The sequence below is a fragment of the Mesoplodon bidens genome (genome assembly GCF_964165515.1).
Source record: "Mesoplodon bidens genome assembly, chromosome: 4".
Classification (NCBI taxonomy): domain Eukaryota; kingdom Metazoa; phylum Chordata; class Mammalia; order Artiodactyla; family Ziphiidae; genus Mesoplodon; species Mesoplodon bidens.
Window position 1 is genome coordinate 62,005,430 of NC_138160.1, and position 16,361 is coordinate 62,021,790.

The window sequence follows — 16,361 nt, forward strand, 5'->3', positions numbered from 1 at the left end:
AGTGGTCCAGGAAGCCAGGTGAACATAGCATTCAAGAAGGGAGTGAGGTCAATTATGCCAAATTCCACAGTCGGGTTGAGTAACATGAAGACTGAGAACTGATCAAAGGATTTACCGTGTGAAGGTCATTCCTAACCTTGTCCAGAATGAGTAAATGAATGTCACTTTTCCTCCATCTATATTTGCCTGGGACCCAAGAGTTCAGGGACTAAGTCTTTTTTTTTTACTCAGACATGGGGACTAAGTCTGTGTTTCTCCAGAAAGAGTTTGATGAGTTTGATAAATGACTGTAGGAAGGATTGAATGAAATGGCTTTTCCCTCAGGGTCTGGCCTCCCACAGTTCCTACTTTATTTTCCTTAGAGCGGTAGAGGGTGAGAAACTGCACAAAGTTCCCAATCCCTGAAAGCCAGACTATCTGGAATTGCCTGTGGTTATTTCTCTGTACTGTTCCACAGGGCCATAAAACACCCCAAGCCCTTCAGGGCAAAGGAGTCAAGATCTAAAAAACAAATACTCTAGTCCCAAAGTCACAAGAAAACATCTGCAAACTGACTCAAATGAATGTAGTCAGGCCACTGGGAGAAACCGCATTCTTGAGATCATTAACTCATGGCATTGTTCAATAAAATATTTTCTTGGAAATTTTGATGATTCAAGGCATAGTTCCATAAAATACTAATAAAAATTTAAGTGAAAACAGCTGGATGTTGATGCATTGTTCTCTGGAAAGAGGAAGATTGCCCCTTGGGGCAGTCATTCTATAGTTGCTACCATTTCTTATTTACTATATGTGAGGAACTGTGCTAAGAAGTACTTTATGGACATTTAGCAAACTGAATCTTCATAACCAGCCTATAAGAAAGGTACTATTATCATCCCCAGATTATAGACGTAATAGTTACATATAACAGCTGATGAAATGGAGGCTTGGAAAGATTGAAGGGATGTCTTGGGATTGAGTATCTTCCCTATTGAAGGACCCTCAGTAGTGACCTGATCCCCGTCAGGAGAACTGTCTCCTGGACAGGATGAGGAAGGCCCTGGTGCTGCTTCTAGAAGGCAACTTTTCCAGGGAGAAAAAGAGGGCCCAGGGGTGTGATTCTGGGACACAGCATCCTGAGAGCTGAGGTGCAGGTAGGGGGTGTAAAGAAGACTCCTGAGAGAAAGGAAGGAAACAAAAACACAATCACAGTTTATTTTATCCTCAGGCACATCTCAACTAAAAAAATATCGACTCCATTTTTTTTCTTTTTCGCACCACAAGGCTTGTGGGATCTTAGTTCCCTGACCAGGGATTGAACCTGGGCCCTCGGCAGTGAGAGCACGGAGTCCTAACCACTGGACCACCAGGAAATTCCCTTGACTCCATTTTATAGGTAAGGAACTTAAAGCTTCGAGAGGGTAAGTAGTAATTTCTCTCAAGTCACACAGATGTTAGGAAGGGGGAAGGCCAGAATTTGCCCACAGGGTTATACAATCTCAAAAGCTACACTCTTACCACATTTCCAAAAGAACTCCAGACATAGCAATGAGAGATTCTTAAGAGATGGGGCTACTGAAAGGCACCCGTTAAAAAGAATGATCTCATTCACTGGACAGCTTTTCCCTGGCCCCTCTTTTCTGTGGAAGCAGTCCACTCCTCTTATTCAGGGAGCAATTATTCCACACTCATGGCACATCCAGAGCCATTTGCTTCTCTTCCTTTTCAACCATTTACTTTCCTGCTCCTGTGAGCTCTGTCAGGGCAGAGGGAAGAGGCAGAATGCTAACCCTCCACTTACGTTAATTTGGGGAAATATCTTATTGGGGATATGGTTGAAACAACTGGCTAACATGACATTTTATACAATTTTGTCTGCCTGAATTATCTGGGACCCCCATTGGTTTGTTAATTGGTCCCATGGTAGGTTCAGCAAGAGGTCACACACATGACACAGGGCCTTTATCAGAGGTAAGCTCCATCCTAGAAACTCACAGGGCCAAGATGGTGGCCATTCAGTTTATGGCTGTTCAATAAATAATCATGGTCACTGGCAACTGACTCAGCAAACTTTGGTCTTCAAGGAAGAATCATGGACTCCCAGGACTCAAGCCCCTCAAGAGGCTACCTGGACTCACCCAATCTGACCCCTGATCCTGGGAGGGAATTCCCTCTCCAACCTGCAGGACGGATGCCCTGGTCCTTTGCTGTAAGCCCTGCAGTGACCCAGCCCTTAACCTCACCAGGCAGCCCCCAGGACTGGGACCAGGGGGCCCTGTTTTTATTTATTTTTTTACTTATTTATTTATTTACAGCAGGGGGCTGTTTGTTTGTTTACGGCCATGCCTGGTGGCTTTCGGGGATCTTAGTTTCCCCACCGGGGATTGTACCTGGGCCACGGAAGTGAAAGAGCCGAGTCCTAACCATTGGACCACCAGGGAACTCCCCCAGCGAGCCCTGTTAAAAATCTCTTTCTACATTGAGCTGAAACCAGCCCCCCACTGTGGCTACTACCTAGTTCTGCTCTCTGGAGCTACTCAAAACATGTCTAATCCTCTTCTACATGCTAACTCTTCAAGTATCTCAGGACAGCACTCACGTTTCTCTTCTCTGCTCCTCCACTACCCAAGAGTTTAAATGAATTACAGTACACTTTATTTTATCTTTTTAAAGCAAGTAAAAAGACATTACCAATATAATGAAGGACCTGTGCAGCGATCCTGTCTCCCACTTCTTCTCCCCACACCCCCTCTTATATATTTCTGCATACATACATACATACAGGTGTACACACTGCTTATATATTTCTTTGGACTGTGGGATCCCAATGCAGAAAAGATGCTGGTGGGAGCATTTATAGTGCAGTGATTAATAGAAGAAAGCAGAAGTCACAGACTAAAGTTTTCTTGTGATGAACATTTACAAACTGTGTCTACCAACTGTGTGACTGTGGGCAATTTATCCAACCTTTCTCAGTTCCATTTCCTCATCTGTAAAATGGTAATAATAGTTAAACTTATTGCGCGGGTTGTTTTGGGATTAATCTAGACTGTGCTCCTAAATCATTTATACGCGGTACTTCAAGTAGCTGTTACAAATGTTTTCTCCCTCACCACCTCACAGACTGGGAAAGGGGCCTAGAAGGGGGTGAGAGTATTACTAGGGGTCACAGCTAGTTAACATCAGAGTGGAAACCTAAACCCAGATCCCTGATTACTCCGGTTGGCCGGGACCCCTTCCTGCTCCCCATCGCGTTCGCGGGTGTCCGCAGATGTCCATCCTGCCAATGCAGATTAGAAACTCACCCCTCATCCCACAGTGCCCACGACACTGGGAAGTCTCTACCAAGTACCGACGATAACTGCAGCGAGCTCGGGTCTTGGCTTTTTGCCATTTAGGAAAGGGGAGGGATAGGGATGAACAACGCTGGCTGGCTCCCTAGGAGGAATTAAAGGTTAACGGTAGTTTTCGGCCTTGCGATCTGAGCGTTCCAGCCGTTTGCATTCCGATACAGCTCCTTAGCGGCTGGCGCACCTGGGGCGGCGGAGGCGGGGCCACAGCGTGCGGGCGGCGGCCGGGGGCGGGGCCGGGACGCCCGGTCTTCGAACCGCAGAGCCGAGCGTTGCGTTCCGGCCCCGGGGCGTGGCGTCGCGCAGGTATGTCGAGCTTCTCGAGTTTCACTGAAACATTTCCAGCTCCGGGGAGGCGTGCGCAGAGGCTCCAATTAGGGGCAGGTGGGAGGGTGGCTTTCTCTCCTAGCGGTGAGTGGGACTCTGAGTTTCGAATCGGTGGCAGCGAATTCCCCGCCCGCCGGGTGTCAGGGCTGCTGGAAGGATGCGAAGCCTGAGCGCGGCGTGGCTGCTGGGGGGCGTCATCCTGATGGGGACCTCTGCCTCCTGCAATCGCACCGTCCTAGGTGAGAAATTGGCCAAGGAGAGCTCGTGCGGCTATGGAGCGGGGGTCCTGGGCACCATGGGCAGGTGGGGGAAGAGGGGCAGGTGCGCGAAGGGTGTTCTGCCGCCGCCGCCAACTCCTCCCGACATCCCGCAGTTTCCTCTCGGCGGCTTTGAAGGGGGATCCCTGCGCCCGGGGAGCAACCGGCTGGGACCAGCGGGAGAGAATGAAGTCTACGGAGGGGAAAGGGAGGGAGCGGAGTGCTCGCTTCTACGGAGTACCCAGAGGGCTTAGCCTCTCGGGCGCCGGTGAGTTTCTTCGCAAACACGAAAATCCTTAAGGAACATTTCGCACACCCTTGAGACTCTTCCGGGCTGGTCCTGCGGGACCCGCGGAGTTAGCGAGTTGATGGCTCAGAGCGGGGTGGCGTGGATGGGAGCCCGCGGCCTGGGAACTTTCTGCCTCGCTTTTTGCAGCCTCCTTCAACTTTTGGAGGCCACTCTTTGGGGTCGGCCCACGGCGTTCCAGACGCCCCCGGGGCCTGCAGCTCCTCTGGCACAGGGCACAGCCGGGGTGTGGAAGTCAGGGCCGGACCCTGCTGGGTTCTTGGGGTGACGAGCGCTCACCCCGAGGTTTAGGCCAGTTGGGCGGATTAAGTGAATGGAACTTCTTCGACCCTGTAAAATTCGACCAAGTGACCTTACGGCCCTGGTTTTCCCCGGCCTTCAGTGCCATGCTGGCTGCGGCTCAGGTCTGTAGGCCGGAGGCTGCCCGCCCCAGGAAGGGAACAGCACGGGAGCCGTCCCTGGCGGCGCTCAGGTGCCAGTTTGTACGCCGCAGCCGGGTTCCACGGGTGTGCTGCCCTGGGTGTGCTCGAACTTGTTCGGCTGCGGGTGAAGCCTCCCGGGCTGAGCAGGCCTCCGAGGGCGTAGGCGCTGTTAAGCCTGGTATGGCACTGCTGTGATGCTAAAGGACGCCCCGCTGTTTGGGGCAGCCAGGGTAGCCTTAAAAGGGAAGTTTTAATTTCCCTGCGAAATTTGCAGACCTGTTGTAAAAGGCAGGTTCTCACTTTTATCCTCTTCATAAAGACATTGTAAAAGAGCAAGTCACTGTGAATTTGAATTAGACGGAAGAATGTGATTCTTTTCCCTTTGGAGTTACAGCAAAGGGTATTTTGGTGGATACTTGGAAACTGCACCCCTGGTACACATTTTATTGACAGCATTACCGAATGTAAAATAGTTGGCTGGCGGGAAGCAGCCGCATAGCACAGGGAGATCGGCTCGGTGCTTTGCGATGACCTAGAGGGATGGGATAGGGACGGTGGGAGGGAGGCTTAAGAGGGAGGGGATATGGGGACATGTGTATGCATATGGCTGATTCTCTTTGTTGTGCAACAGAAACTAACACAGTATTGTGAAGCAATTATATTCCAATAAAGATGTATTAAAAATTAAAAAAAACAAGAATAAAGGCATTTATTTATTTACAGAAAGTACTGAAACTGTGATGCACGCATGTCCGTTTACCCTTATGTTTTAAACATAAACTTAAAATTTAGGAGCAAAGCTTAGTATGTGCAAACATTTTTTTAAAAAAAATATGTGGATGTTGATGATTCATCTGTTTTATGATTCAAATGGTTCCTATAGGAAGCTTGCCCGAGTGTCTGGCTTGTTCTTGTTTACAAAGTGAGGGGCTGGAGCTGGGGGGATTCCTGAAGTATAAGGGGGACTTAACAACAACAACAAAAATCAAGTTACTTGTTAACCTGAAGTATGTAATATTGCACTTTTTTTCCCCTCCACATATTTTTACTCCTTTGCAGGGTAACTGTCCTAAAGGGTCAGTTAAGTAACAGCGAGACTTTAGGTAGACTTTAGGAGCTTTCCTCACAACTTGAAGCTAGATTGATTTTGATTAAGAAACAGGGCATCACCAGTGTTTCTGCCCTTTAGCAACTGTCTTTGCTTACCCTCTTCGGTTCGACCCTAAGGTGTGCCCCTCAGTTTGCAGCAGGACACATCCTAGGTTTGATTTTTCTTCCCCAAGGTTTTTCCCCAAAAGACTGCCTTATGGAAGGGAACTCAGCCTAGAGTGTAACCTTCTCGTTTTACAGATACGGGCCACTGAATTGAGTGAGGGGCAAGGAAAACTGTCCATCAGCCTCTGCTTTCTTTCTGATCACAACAGTAATCGATAGTTATTTCTGTAAATATGTTTCATCTGTCTCCCCACCAGATCACGTACTCCAGGAGGCCAGGGACCCCTAGCGGCACCTCCATCACCACGGTCCAGCACAGTCTCATTCCCTAAAGGACCTCAGTAAATAGCAAATGAAGAATGAAGTGAAGGGACTTGCCCAGAGTGACCTGGTGGTTGATGGCAGTTCAGCATTTAAGTCTGCTTCTTTCAGGCACTTACTTCTTTCCACCATGTCACGAACCTGAGAAGTCCCCTGTAATGCAGTCATTCCATTTTTCTTTTGGAGACTGAAACGTGTGTTTTTTTTGTAATTGGTTTTTAATTATACAAGCTGTATGTGATCACTGTAAAGGAAAAATGAGTCCAAAAAAGGGGTTGTATTAATTAAATCACCCTCAGTATCCAAAGCACTGCTGACATTTTGGTTTCTAGCCTTTCTCATGCTTTCATACATCCGTGCATAAAATACATATTCACAGAGAAATTTTTTTTGTACAAGTATGTGTTTATATAAACATCAGTAGCATATCAGTAAATATAAAACATTTTTAATGACTCTAAAATGTTGTCAATGGATGTATCATAATTTTTAATTGGTCCTCTATTGATAGACACATGGGCTATTTCCAGTGTTTTGTAATAAGAGAGAACACATAGAACATGAAGATGGGACTTTAAATTTGTGTTTGGTCACCTTCCTGGCATTGTAGTTACTAATTAACCTTGATAGGCAATGTTTTAGTGAAGTCTGTGTTTGTGTTTCTTATGGTTTTATTAGCTGGACAAGTGTTGAGAGGAAAACAGTTCATCCTGAAAGAACACGAGAAAGTTGACTAAAGTTTACCTCGAGAAGGGGTACCGAGCAACTGAAGCTTTTATTTTTTTTGATCTGTGCTCCCAAAGGTCGGAGCAAAAGAAGATTCGGGGTGAGCAGGATAGTAGGGGAAAGAACACAAGAGGAGAGTTTAAACAAATAAAGTAGCTGCTCTGTACTTGCTTTGGTTGGGAGGGTGGGCAACAGGTGGATGCTTAATATAACAAAGAACAGGTAGCGTTTTTAAAGTTAGAAGTTTTCCATGCATTTTGTCCCCGAAATTGTACAAATCAGAAGAGTTAAAAAGAAAGCGAAACATCCCCTCTTCTCTCCCCTTCTCTCCCCTCTTCACTCTCAACAGACTTCTCTATGCAGAAATATATGTATTTTGTAACAATAGAAGGATCATACATTAAGTCTACTTAAGCAGACTTAAATGCTGAACTGCCGTCAACCACCAGGTCACTCTGGGCAAGTCCCTTCACTTCATTCTTCATTTGCTAACTGTAGTACATTCTGTCCTACAGTTATTTTTTTTTTAACCTAGTAGATCTATTCATGGTCAGTATAAAAAAAAAATCTGTCCTTACTTGTGTAGAGGGAATATTATTCATTGTATAAATGCCATAAATTATTGAACTAGCCGTTTTTGTTTTTCGATGGTCATTGAAACTACCATTTTTGTTCTACCATGGTAAACAATATTCTAGTAAATATTCTCGTACATAGTGTTTTTGTGCACTTTAGCTAGTATATGTGCAGGACAAATTCCTAGCAATAAATTGATGAGTCATAGGGCAAGCCCACTGAAAATTTTGATATTTTTGCCAAATTGCCCTCCAAATAGATTGTACCAATTTATACTCCTTTGAAAAAGTAATCCAAACAACATAGAGGGGTGTGAAGTAAAAAAAGTAAGTTTCCCTCCCCATCCATTTTACTCTATAGAGATGGTTGTTGTTTATAGTTTAGTGGGTATTTTTCTAGACTTCAGATTTGCAAACAAATTATAATTTTGTTATATAGATGGAAGCATATTATTCTGCCAGTTGTTTTTTTTCAATGGACATATTGTGACTATCTTTCCATTTCAATGCTTATTAAGTAGTGTAGTGTCTGCTATTAATGCTAGGGACTGTGCTGAGGATATGGTAAGTTAGGAATGGTGGTTGATGAATGTTGCTTATTTCCTGTTTGTTTGTAATTGGGGTGGGGGCATGCTGCCTTGAGCATCAGCGGGTGCATATTCTTGTGTACTTGGGCAAGTATTGTTGATTGCAGGTCCCAAATGGAGAATGCTTTTGTATGTTTAAACCTTTTACATGTGTTTAAACTTCATATGTACATTTAACTTCATCTTCACTCTCTAAAATAGAAATGATTTTGTCTGGTGTACAGATGGGTTATAGAGTCGGAAGCTGGAGTAGCATCAGTTGTAGACAAGTTCTGTGAGTTGGGGTGACTGGGATAGGATGCTGTATGAGGTAAAAGTCTGTGCACTGTACTGAAAGGGCTTCAGGGAACTTTGAGCAGCATCTTGACCTTTACCAGTGTTAGAACTGCCCAGTGTTATACCAAGCAGCATGCTGCTCGTGTGCTCTGTCACTGGTACAATGAACATAGCTAATACGACTGGTATTTCAAATTGAGATCATTCAAGGTCGTATGTTGGAATGTTCTCAGGAAATTTTTCTTTCTCTCTCTCTCTCTTTGAACCCTTCCCTAACTTTTTGTAGTATTTCTTGGCTCTCCCCCGCCTCCCCTTTATTTTAGTACTCTAATTTAAAATAGATTTTTATCTGTCTTTACATGAACCTTCCTGACCTGGCATGAGTTTATTTTTATGGAAAACTTTAGACATGTGAAAGTAGAATATTACACTGAATCCCAGGTACCTCTCACTCAGCTTCAATAATGATGCCCCAGCCTCCTTCCTGCCCTCCTTCCTGTGTTATTCTTTAACAGCTTTAAGATATAATTTGCAGACCATACAATTCACCTATTCCAGGTCTACAATTCAGTGCATTTTAGAGTATTCACAGTTGTCTATCCATTACCACAATCAACTTTAGAATATTTTGATTACCCCATAAGAACATCCCACTCCCCACCCCCCCGCTCTTAGCCATCACCCCCCAATTTGCCCCATTCCCCAGCTCCTGGCAACCACTAATCTACTTTTTGTCTATGGATTTCCTATTCAGGACATTTATTATAAATGGAATCATACAATACATATTCCTTTGTGACTGACTTCTTTCAAAAGCATAACCTTTTCAAGGTGCATCTGTATTGTAGCATGTATCAGTTCTTCATTTCCTTTTATTGCTAAATAATGTTCCATTGTATACATATACCACATTTTGTCTACCCATTCATCAGTTGATGGACATTCTGTTATTTCTTCTTTGGGGCTTTTATGAATAATGCTGTTACAAACATTCCTGTATAAGTTTCTGTATGAACACGTGTTTTAATTTGTCCTGGGTGTATACTTAGGAGTAAGAATTGATGAGTCATATGGCAACTCTATGGTGAGCCGTTTCAGGAACTGCCAAATTATTTTGCACAGTGACTGCATCACTTTACATTCCCACCAGCAGCACCTGAGGGTTCCCCTCCTTGTGTTATTTGGAAATAAATCCACATATAATTTCATCTTAAAATATTTCAGTATGTATTCATAAAAGATGGCAATTTCCTTTTCAAACATCACCACATAATAACCACTGACAAAAATTGGGTAATATAATCAAATACTGAGTCAGTGTTCATATTTCTAATTGTTTCATAAGTGTCATAAATACTATATTAATAGTTTGTTTGAATCAGGATCCAAATAGGGTCCACACATTATATAAGGTTAATATTGTCTTATAAGCCTTTTAATTTATGAGCCCTACCTCCACACCTCTTTCTTGGTTTTTGCCTTGTAATTTATATTTTGAAGAAATAAGGTCCTTATCCTGCAGCAGTTTCCACAGCCTGGATTTTGCTGATGACATTCTTATGTTATTTAACATGTCCTATTGTCCCCTTTATTTCTATTAATTTGGCAGTTGAATCCAGGGGCTTGTTCAGATGAGGGTTCGTTCGTTCGTTTGTTTGTTGCAAGATTACTTCATAGGTACTTCTTCCCTTCGGAGGCAAATAACGTCTGGTTATCATGTTTGTGATGTGGGTAACTCCGGACAATCAATGCTTAGATTTTCTTCCCTTTTATAAAGCAAGTTATGTAATTTTTTTGGTTTGTTTTGGTACCAAGGGAAAAAATTGAGTCTTTTTGTGGTAATTAGAAAATCTTGGTGGCTCCATTCTGCAGAAACGCAGTCTGACTCATTGACTTGGTCTCTGGTGGGCTGTTTCTGGGTTGGGTGTCCCAGCTCTCTGAATGGAAGAGTCCTCAGAACAGGGGTCCACTGTCCAGTCACCATCTTTGCCACACCTGCCTCTCCAGAGAGCCGGTAACCGCTTTTCAAACCAATGGAGAATTTATAGGATTCTCTTACACCTCTGAAAGTCTTCCAGAACATGTTAATATTAATACCAATAAATATATAAATTATTAGAGGAAGGGCTAGTTCAAAGCGGGGGTGTTAAAATGGTAAAGTTTTACATTTAAAATTTTCTTTTCGGGGCTTCCCTGGTGGCGCAGTGGTTGAGAGTCCGCCTGCCGATGCAGGGGACACGGGTTCGTACCCCGGTCCGGGAATATCCCACATGCCGCGTAGCGGCTGGGCCGGTGATCCATGGCCGCTGAGCCTGCGCGTCCGGAGCCTGTGCTCCGCAACGGGAGAGGCCACAGCAGTGAGAGGCCCGCGTACCGCAAAAAAAAAAAAAAATTCTGTTTGAGAACAAACGTGTGGAATCCGCACAGGTTAGGTTGGTCTCAATAGACTCCAGCGCGTAACCTCACGTCGGTCTCCGAGGCTCAGTGTGATCTAGGGGTTAGAACCAGGGAGTCTAGAAACGGACTGCCTTGGGTTGAATCCTGACTCCCCTACCTAACAACTGTTCAGCCTTGGAAAAGTTACTCCGTTTTTTCAAGCTTCAGTTTATGCATCTAGAAAATGCAGCTCTAATAATAGTACCTCCTCATAAGGTGTTGTGAAAGTGAAGTAAGCTAATACACGTGAAGTGTTGAAAGCAACGCTGGACACACGCGGGTGCTTGTTGGTATTAAGGTGGTTTTATTTTGCAACCCTAAAGTTCAGGCATCTCTGGCAGCAAACACTTTCACCATTACAGGCCATGCTGAGACAAAGCAGCTGACAGAAATGCTACCCAGCATCTTAAACCAGCTTGGCGCAGACAGTCTGACCAGTTTAAGGAGACTGGCTGAAGCTCTGCCCAAACAATCTGTGGATGGAAAAGCACCACTTGCTACTGGAGAGGATGATGATGATGGAGTTCCAGATCTTGTGGAGAATTTTGATGAGGCTTCCAAAAATGAAGCAAACTGAGTTGAGTCAACTTCTGAAGAAGATAAATCTTGAAGAAGTTACTGGGAGCTGCTATTTTATATTGTGACTGCTTTTTAAAATTTTGTTTATGGATCTGATAAAATCTAGATCTCTAATATTTTTAAGCCCAAGCCCCTGGACACTGCAGCTCTTTTCAGTTTTTGCTTATATACAATTCATTCTTTGCAGCTAATTAAGCTGAGGAAGCCTGGGAATAAAGTTTGAAACAAAGATTAATAAAGTTCTTTGCTTAGTAAAAAAAAAAAAAAAAAAAAGGGGTTGTAGGGTTGTTGCAGGGCACTCCTGGAATCCCCTGCCGGCGTCTGTGTGGTTTGGGTACTAACTGGGCCAGGCTAGAGCTGTTCTAAAGACATGAGCTGGGCTCTTGATTCTCCTTCCTTTCCTTCATCGGTAGGGCTAGCTGAGCTTTTCAATCCACCCCAGGTGCTAGGTCCAGGGCTCTGCCAGGGACCATGGGGATAAGGAAATTAGGAATTAAGGGTAAAGGAATTAGGACAGTCCTGGAATTAAACCTGTAATCTCACACAGCGACTCTGGCCATTTTGGCTCCTGGAGCGAGTTCCACAGACATTACCAGTCTATAAATATGTCGTTACTATTCTCTTGTGGTGTGTAACATCGGTCACTCTGCTAAACTGGTTGCGAAAAACATGTATAAGTGGGTCATGAAATCAATGTAGAAGGTGGTGACTGGATTTTATAAGAACGGAACAGAATACAACAGAAAGTATTAGAGTGTACCCTGCACAATAAGGCTAATTATTATTTTGTGAAACTTTTTTTCCATTATGGTTATATGTATCAGAACTGGGTTACCATATAGAATATGTTTCTTACTGTGGGTTATGGTCAAGCTTTGAAGAACACTGTAATATGTAGGAATATTATTTTAATTTTTAAATTTAAAAATAATTCATGCTCTTTTGAAAAACTTATAAAAGAAATTGGAAGAAGAGATGAGTCTGTTCCTAAGTGTACTAACTTCCTGTGGCTGCCATAACAAATTGCCACGAGCTGTTGTTTTCAGTTAGTAAGAACTTATTTTCTCACAGTTCTGGAGGTCAAGAGTCTGAAATCAAGTGTGGGCACCTCTCAAGGCTCTAGGGGAGACTCCGTTCCATGCCTCCTCCAGCTACTGGTGGCTGTTGGTATTCCTTGGCATTCCTTAGCTTGTTCCTTGGCTTTACTCCAATCTCGGCCTCCATTTTCACATTGCTTTCTCCTTTCTGTCTTCTTTCTCTCTCAAATCTCCCTCTGCCTTTCTCTTATAAAGACAATTGTCATTGGATTTAGGGCCCACCTGGATAATCCAGGATGATCTTCCCATCTCAAGATCCTAATTGCATCTACAAAGCCCTTTTTTCTAAATAAGGTAAGGATCACAGATTCTAGGGATTAGGACACGGACATCTCTTTTGGGGGGATACCCACTCTGCTAAATGAAAAGTGAAGTATTGATCTCTACACCCTTTCATCCTCCACCTACCCTAATCACTGTCACTTCTTAGTAGGGAAGCCTTAAGAGAAGTGAATAATCCTGCTGAACACGGGCACAAAGGTAGGAGAGGAAAAAATGATGACTAAACCTACAAATTATCAGATAAACTTGTGAGTAGTTTGAACATCCTCCCTGGCATACTGTAGTGCCATGGTGAAGGACTGCTCTTCCCCAGAATTAAAGTCAGATCCTTCCATGTCCTCACGTTGTCCCTCACGTTCATCTGCAGGTCCATGAGCACTTCATTGGCATAGGCTGGCTATGCCATTGGTTTGTGATTTGTAAAGTTTAATTCATAATATGGGGATGAGAGTGGAAATTGTTAAAGCTTGCCATGTTACTTGCTTAAAAGTCAGAATACAGATTTGTCTGAACAGAAATCATGTACCTATCCGTCCAGTGACCTTGAGGCCGGAAGGCTTGCCTGCCCTCTGGCTTCCATGGGAAGGTCTCCAGGAAGCCCACACAGAAGTGGGGGATCCCTGCCCACGGCGGAGGCTGTCCTTGTGGCTGGAGAGGGACTATCTCTGTGCTCCTGGGAATCTCACCGTGTTGGACTTTGGGCTAGGGAGTGACAGGCCAGGCTGGATCCTGTCTTATAGCCCCAAGGGAGATAGATGGCCATGATGAGAACAGGTAGGAACTAATGAGTGTGGACAGTTTGTAAAAATAAATGGAAATACTGTCACTTTTTTTGAGATTCATAGAAATCAATGTTATATTCTACACATACTTCACAGCCCTCCCATAAAAAATACCTACTGTAAAAAAAAAAAAAAAAAGCAGCAAGCAAACAAATCCAGACCATAGAAATCCCAGTATTTCCATCACCCAAAGAAAGCACCCATAAGTATTTTGTGTACTCCTCCTCCTGTCTTTTTCCTTTCTCTTCTTTCGCACAGCACAGGAAGCTTTCTTCAACTACACTGCTCTGGAGAAAGGCAGGGCTGCCATAACATGCTGTGCTATCCATGCCAGTTCTCTCTCCATCCCTTTCAGTTCATTCTGCTTCTTTTTCTCCTCAGCTGCTCTCCTCCTTTCCTCTTTTGCCCAAATGTTCAGGTAACTGTAGCGCTTAGCAGCACCATCTTGTCCGTGACCTTCCCACCAGCCCTTCTGTCTTTCTTTAAAGTGATTTTACTTGGACAAACCAGCATTTCTGTGGAAACATTGATTGCTGTAATGACCCTTGTCTGCCTTGCCTTTCTTGCGCAGGAACCAGTAGACCCTCTAAAGGAAGAAGTCTCATTGGTTACGTTGATAACTCACCTCAGATCACTGGGAGAGGAGCAACAGTGGAACCAGGCGTTTCTGTGGATGAGTTTTCTGCCTCTGTCCTCACTGGAAAACTGACTACTGTCTTTCTTCCAACTGTCTACACGATCGTATTTGCGGTTGGTTTACCAAGTAATGGCATGGCCCTGTGGGTCTTTCTTTTCCGAACGAAGAAGAAGCACCCTGCTGTGATTTACATGGCCAACCTGGCCTTGGCGGACCTCCTCTCTGTTATCTGGTTCCCTTTGAAGATTGCCTATCACATCCATGGCAACAACTGGATTTACGGGGAATCTCTCTGCAAGGTACTCATTGGCTTTTTCTATGGCAACATGTACTGCTCCATCCTCTTCATGACCTGTCTCAGTGTGCAGAGATACTGGGTCATCGTGAACCCCATGGTGTACCCCATGAAGAAGGCAAGCATTGCCCTCAGTGTCTCCCTGGGAATATGGCTGCTGATTCTGCTGGTTACTATCCCCTTATACACTGTGAAGCAGGCCATCTACATTCCAGCCCTTAACATCACGACCTGTCATGATGTTTTGCCAAAGGAGGTGTTGGTGGGGGACATGTTCAATTATTTCCTCTCTCTGGCCATCGGAGTCTTTCTGTTCCCAGCCTTCCTTACGGCCTTTGCCTATGTGCTGATGATCCGGACCCTCCAATCTTCTGCCTTGGATAAAAACTCAGGAAAGAAGAGGCAGAGAGCCATCAAGCTCATTGTCACTGTCCTGGCCATGTACCTGATCTGCTTCACTCCTAGTAACCTTCTGCTCGTGGTGCATTACTTCCTGATTAAAAACTGGGGCCAGAGCCACGTCTATGCCCTGTACATCGTAGCCCTCTGCCTCTCCACCCTCAACAGCTGCATTGACCCCTTTGTCTATTACTTCATTTCACAAGACTTCAGGGATCATGCAAAGAATGCTGTGCTTTGTCGGAGCGTCCGTACTGTAAAGCAGATGCAAGTATCCCTCACATCACTTAAATTCTCTAGGAAATCCAGCTCTTACTCTTCAAGTTCAACCAGTGTTAAAACCACCAATTGAGTTTTCTAGCTCCTCCGGTGGAAGTTATGTACGGGGATTTGGAACCTGATTAACATTATGGGGATGCTTCTGTTGTTTCCCAACCAAGTGGGTTTCACCACATACCATGTATATGCAACACCTCTCAGGATTGCTGGGAGCTTCCCTGTTTGCATAAGGATAAGTCCCCCAAATTAACATAGATGTCAGTTTCAGAATTCCTCTACTCAGGTGCTCCTGGAAACGGAACTGATGGAAGCAGACTTTTCAGAAGGTGGAGAAAAGACAGAAACCCAGTGATTTGCAAAGACTAGTATTGGCGTGAAGACTAAGTTCTTAGCTAAAACTACATTTTACATCTGGGGTCAGTCACAACCATGTTAGGGCTTCAGGGCCCTCAGAGATGATTGGTCCAATTGACCGGCTTTAAGGATAAGGAAACTAAAGAGGTGAGGGTGCTGCCTAGAATCAGGTTTCCAACCAATGGCAATAAGTTAGGACTGGACAGTTTTGAATGGTCAGTGGGGTTCTTGTACCACCTCATCAAAATCCTTGTGGATCTTGTTGAAAAATGCAGATTCATTATACTCAGGAATCAGAGCTCAGAATCTGGGGACAGGGCCCAGGAACCTTCATTTTAACAAGATTTTCATGCACTCCAAACTTTGGGAACTATTGGTCTGGGTACTGCTTCGACTTGACAAGGGGCCATGGCAGTTTTTGAAAAGAGAAGCAAAAAGAATGTTGTGTGTCTCTTTTATGTTCAGCTTATAATGAATTCTGTTTGTTGACTCATTGAGACTTTCAATTATTTATCAATCCTTTGAGCTTTTGTGCATATCATTACCACTTCAAGGAAAATACAGCAAGGATTTTAAATGTAGAAAAATAAATTTTGTGTAACTCTTTTTTTTTGCGGAACGCGGGCCTCTCACTGTTGTGGCCTCTCCCGTTGCAGAGAACAGGCTCTGGACGCGCAGGCTCAGTGGCCATGGCTCACGGGCCCAGCCGCTCCGTGGCATGTGGGATCATCCCGGACCAGGGCACGAACCTGTGTCCCCTGCATCGGCAGGTGGACTCTCAACCATTGCGCCACCAGGAAGCCCTTGTGTAACTCTTTACTGACTTCAATAAAATCTTCAGGTTGTCTGAATAATAGATTGTTTCACAACTAGGAA

At 44.4% G+C, this 16,361-nt stretch overlaps 1 protein-coding gene across 1 annotated transcript; it reads left to right on the forward strand.

Annotated features, from left to right (window-relative positions):
• The first annotated feature begins 3,690 nt into the window (after positions 1-3,690).
• On the forward strand, positions 3,691-16,273 carry F2RL1 (F2R like trypsin receptor 1). Its single transcript, XM_081230587.1, has 2 exons — positions 3,691-3,898; positions 14,093-16,273. Exons 1-2 carry the CDS (start codon positions 3,817-3,819, stop codon positions 15,202-15,204), a joined length of 1,194 nt encoding a protein of 397 aa, XP_081086713.1. The 5' UTR covers positions 3,691-3,816; the 3' UTR covers positions 15,205-16,273.
• The last annotated feature ends 88 nt before the right edge of the window (positions 16,274-16,361 follow it).

Bases quoted from the DNA above. Each gene is read 5' to 3' on its own strand.
- F2RL1 (XM_081230587.1), top strand. From the start codon at position 3,817: ATGCGAAGCCTGAGCGCGGCGTGGCTGCTGGGGGGCGTCATCCTGATG. The intron at 3,899-14,092 runs GTGAGAAATTGG...TTTCTTGCGCAG, and splicing joins CTGCAATCGCACCGTCCTAG to GAACCAGTAGACCCTCTAAA.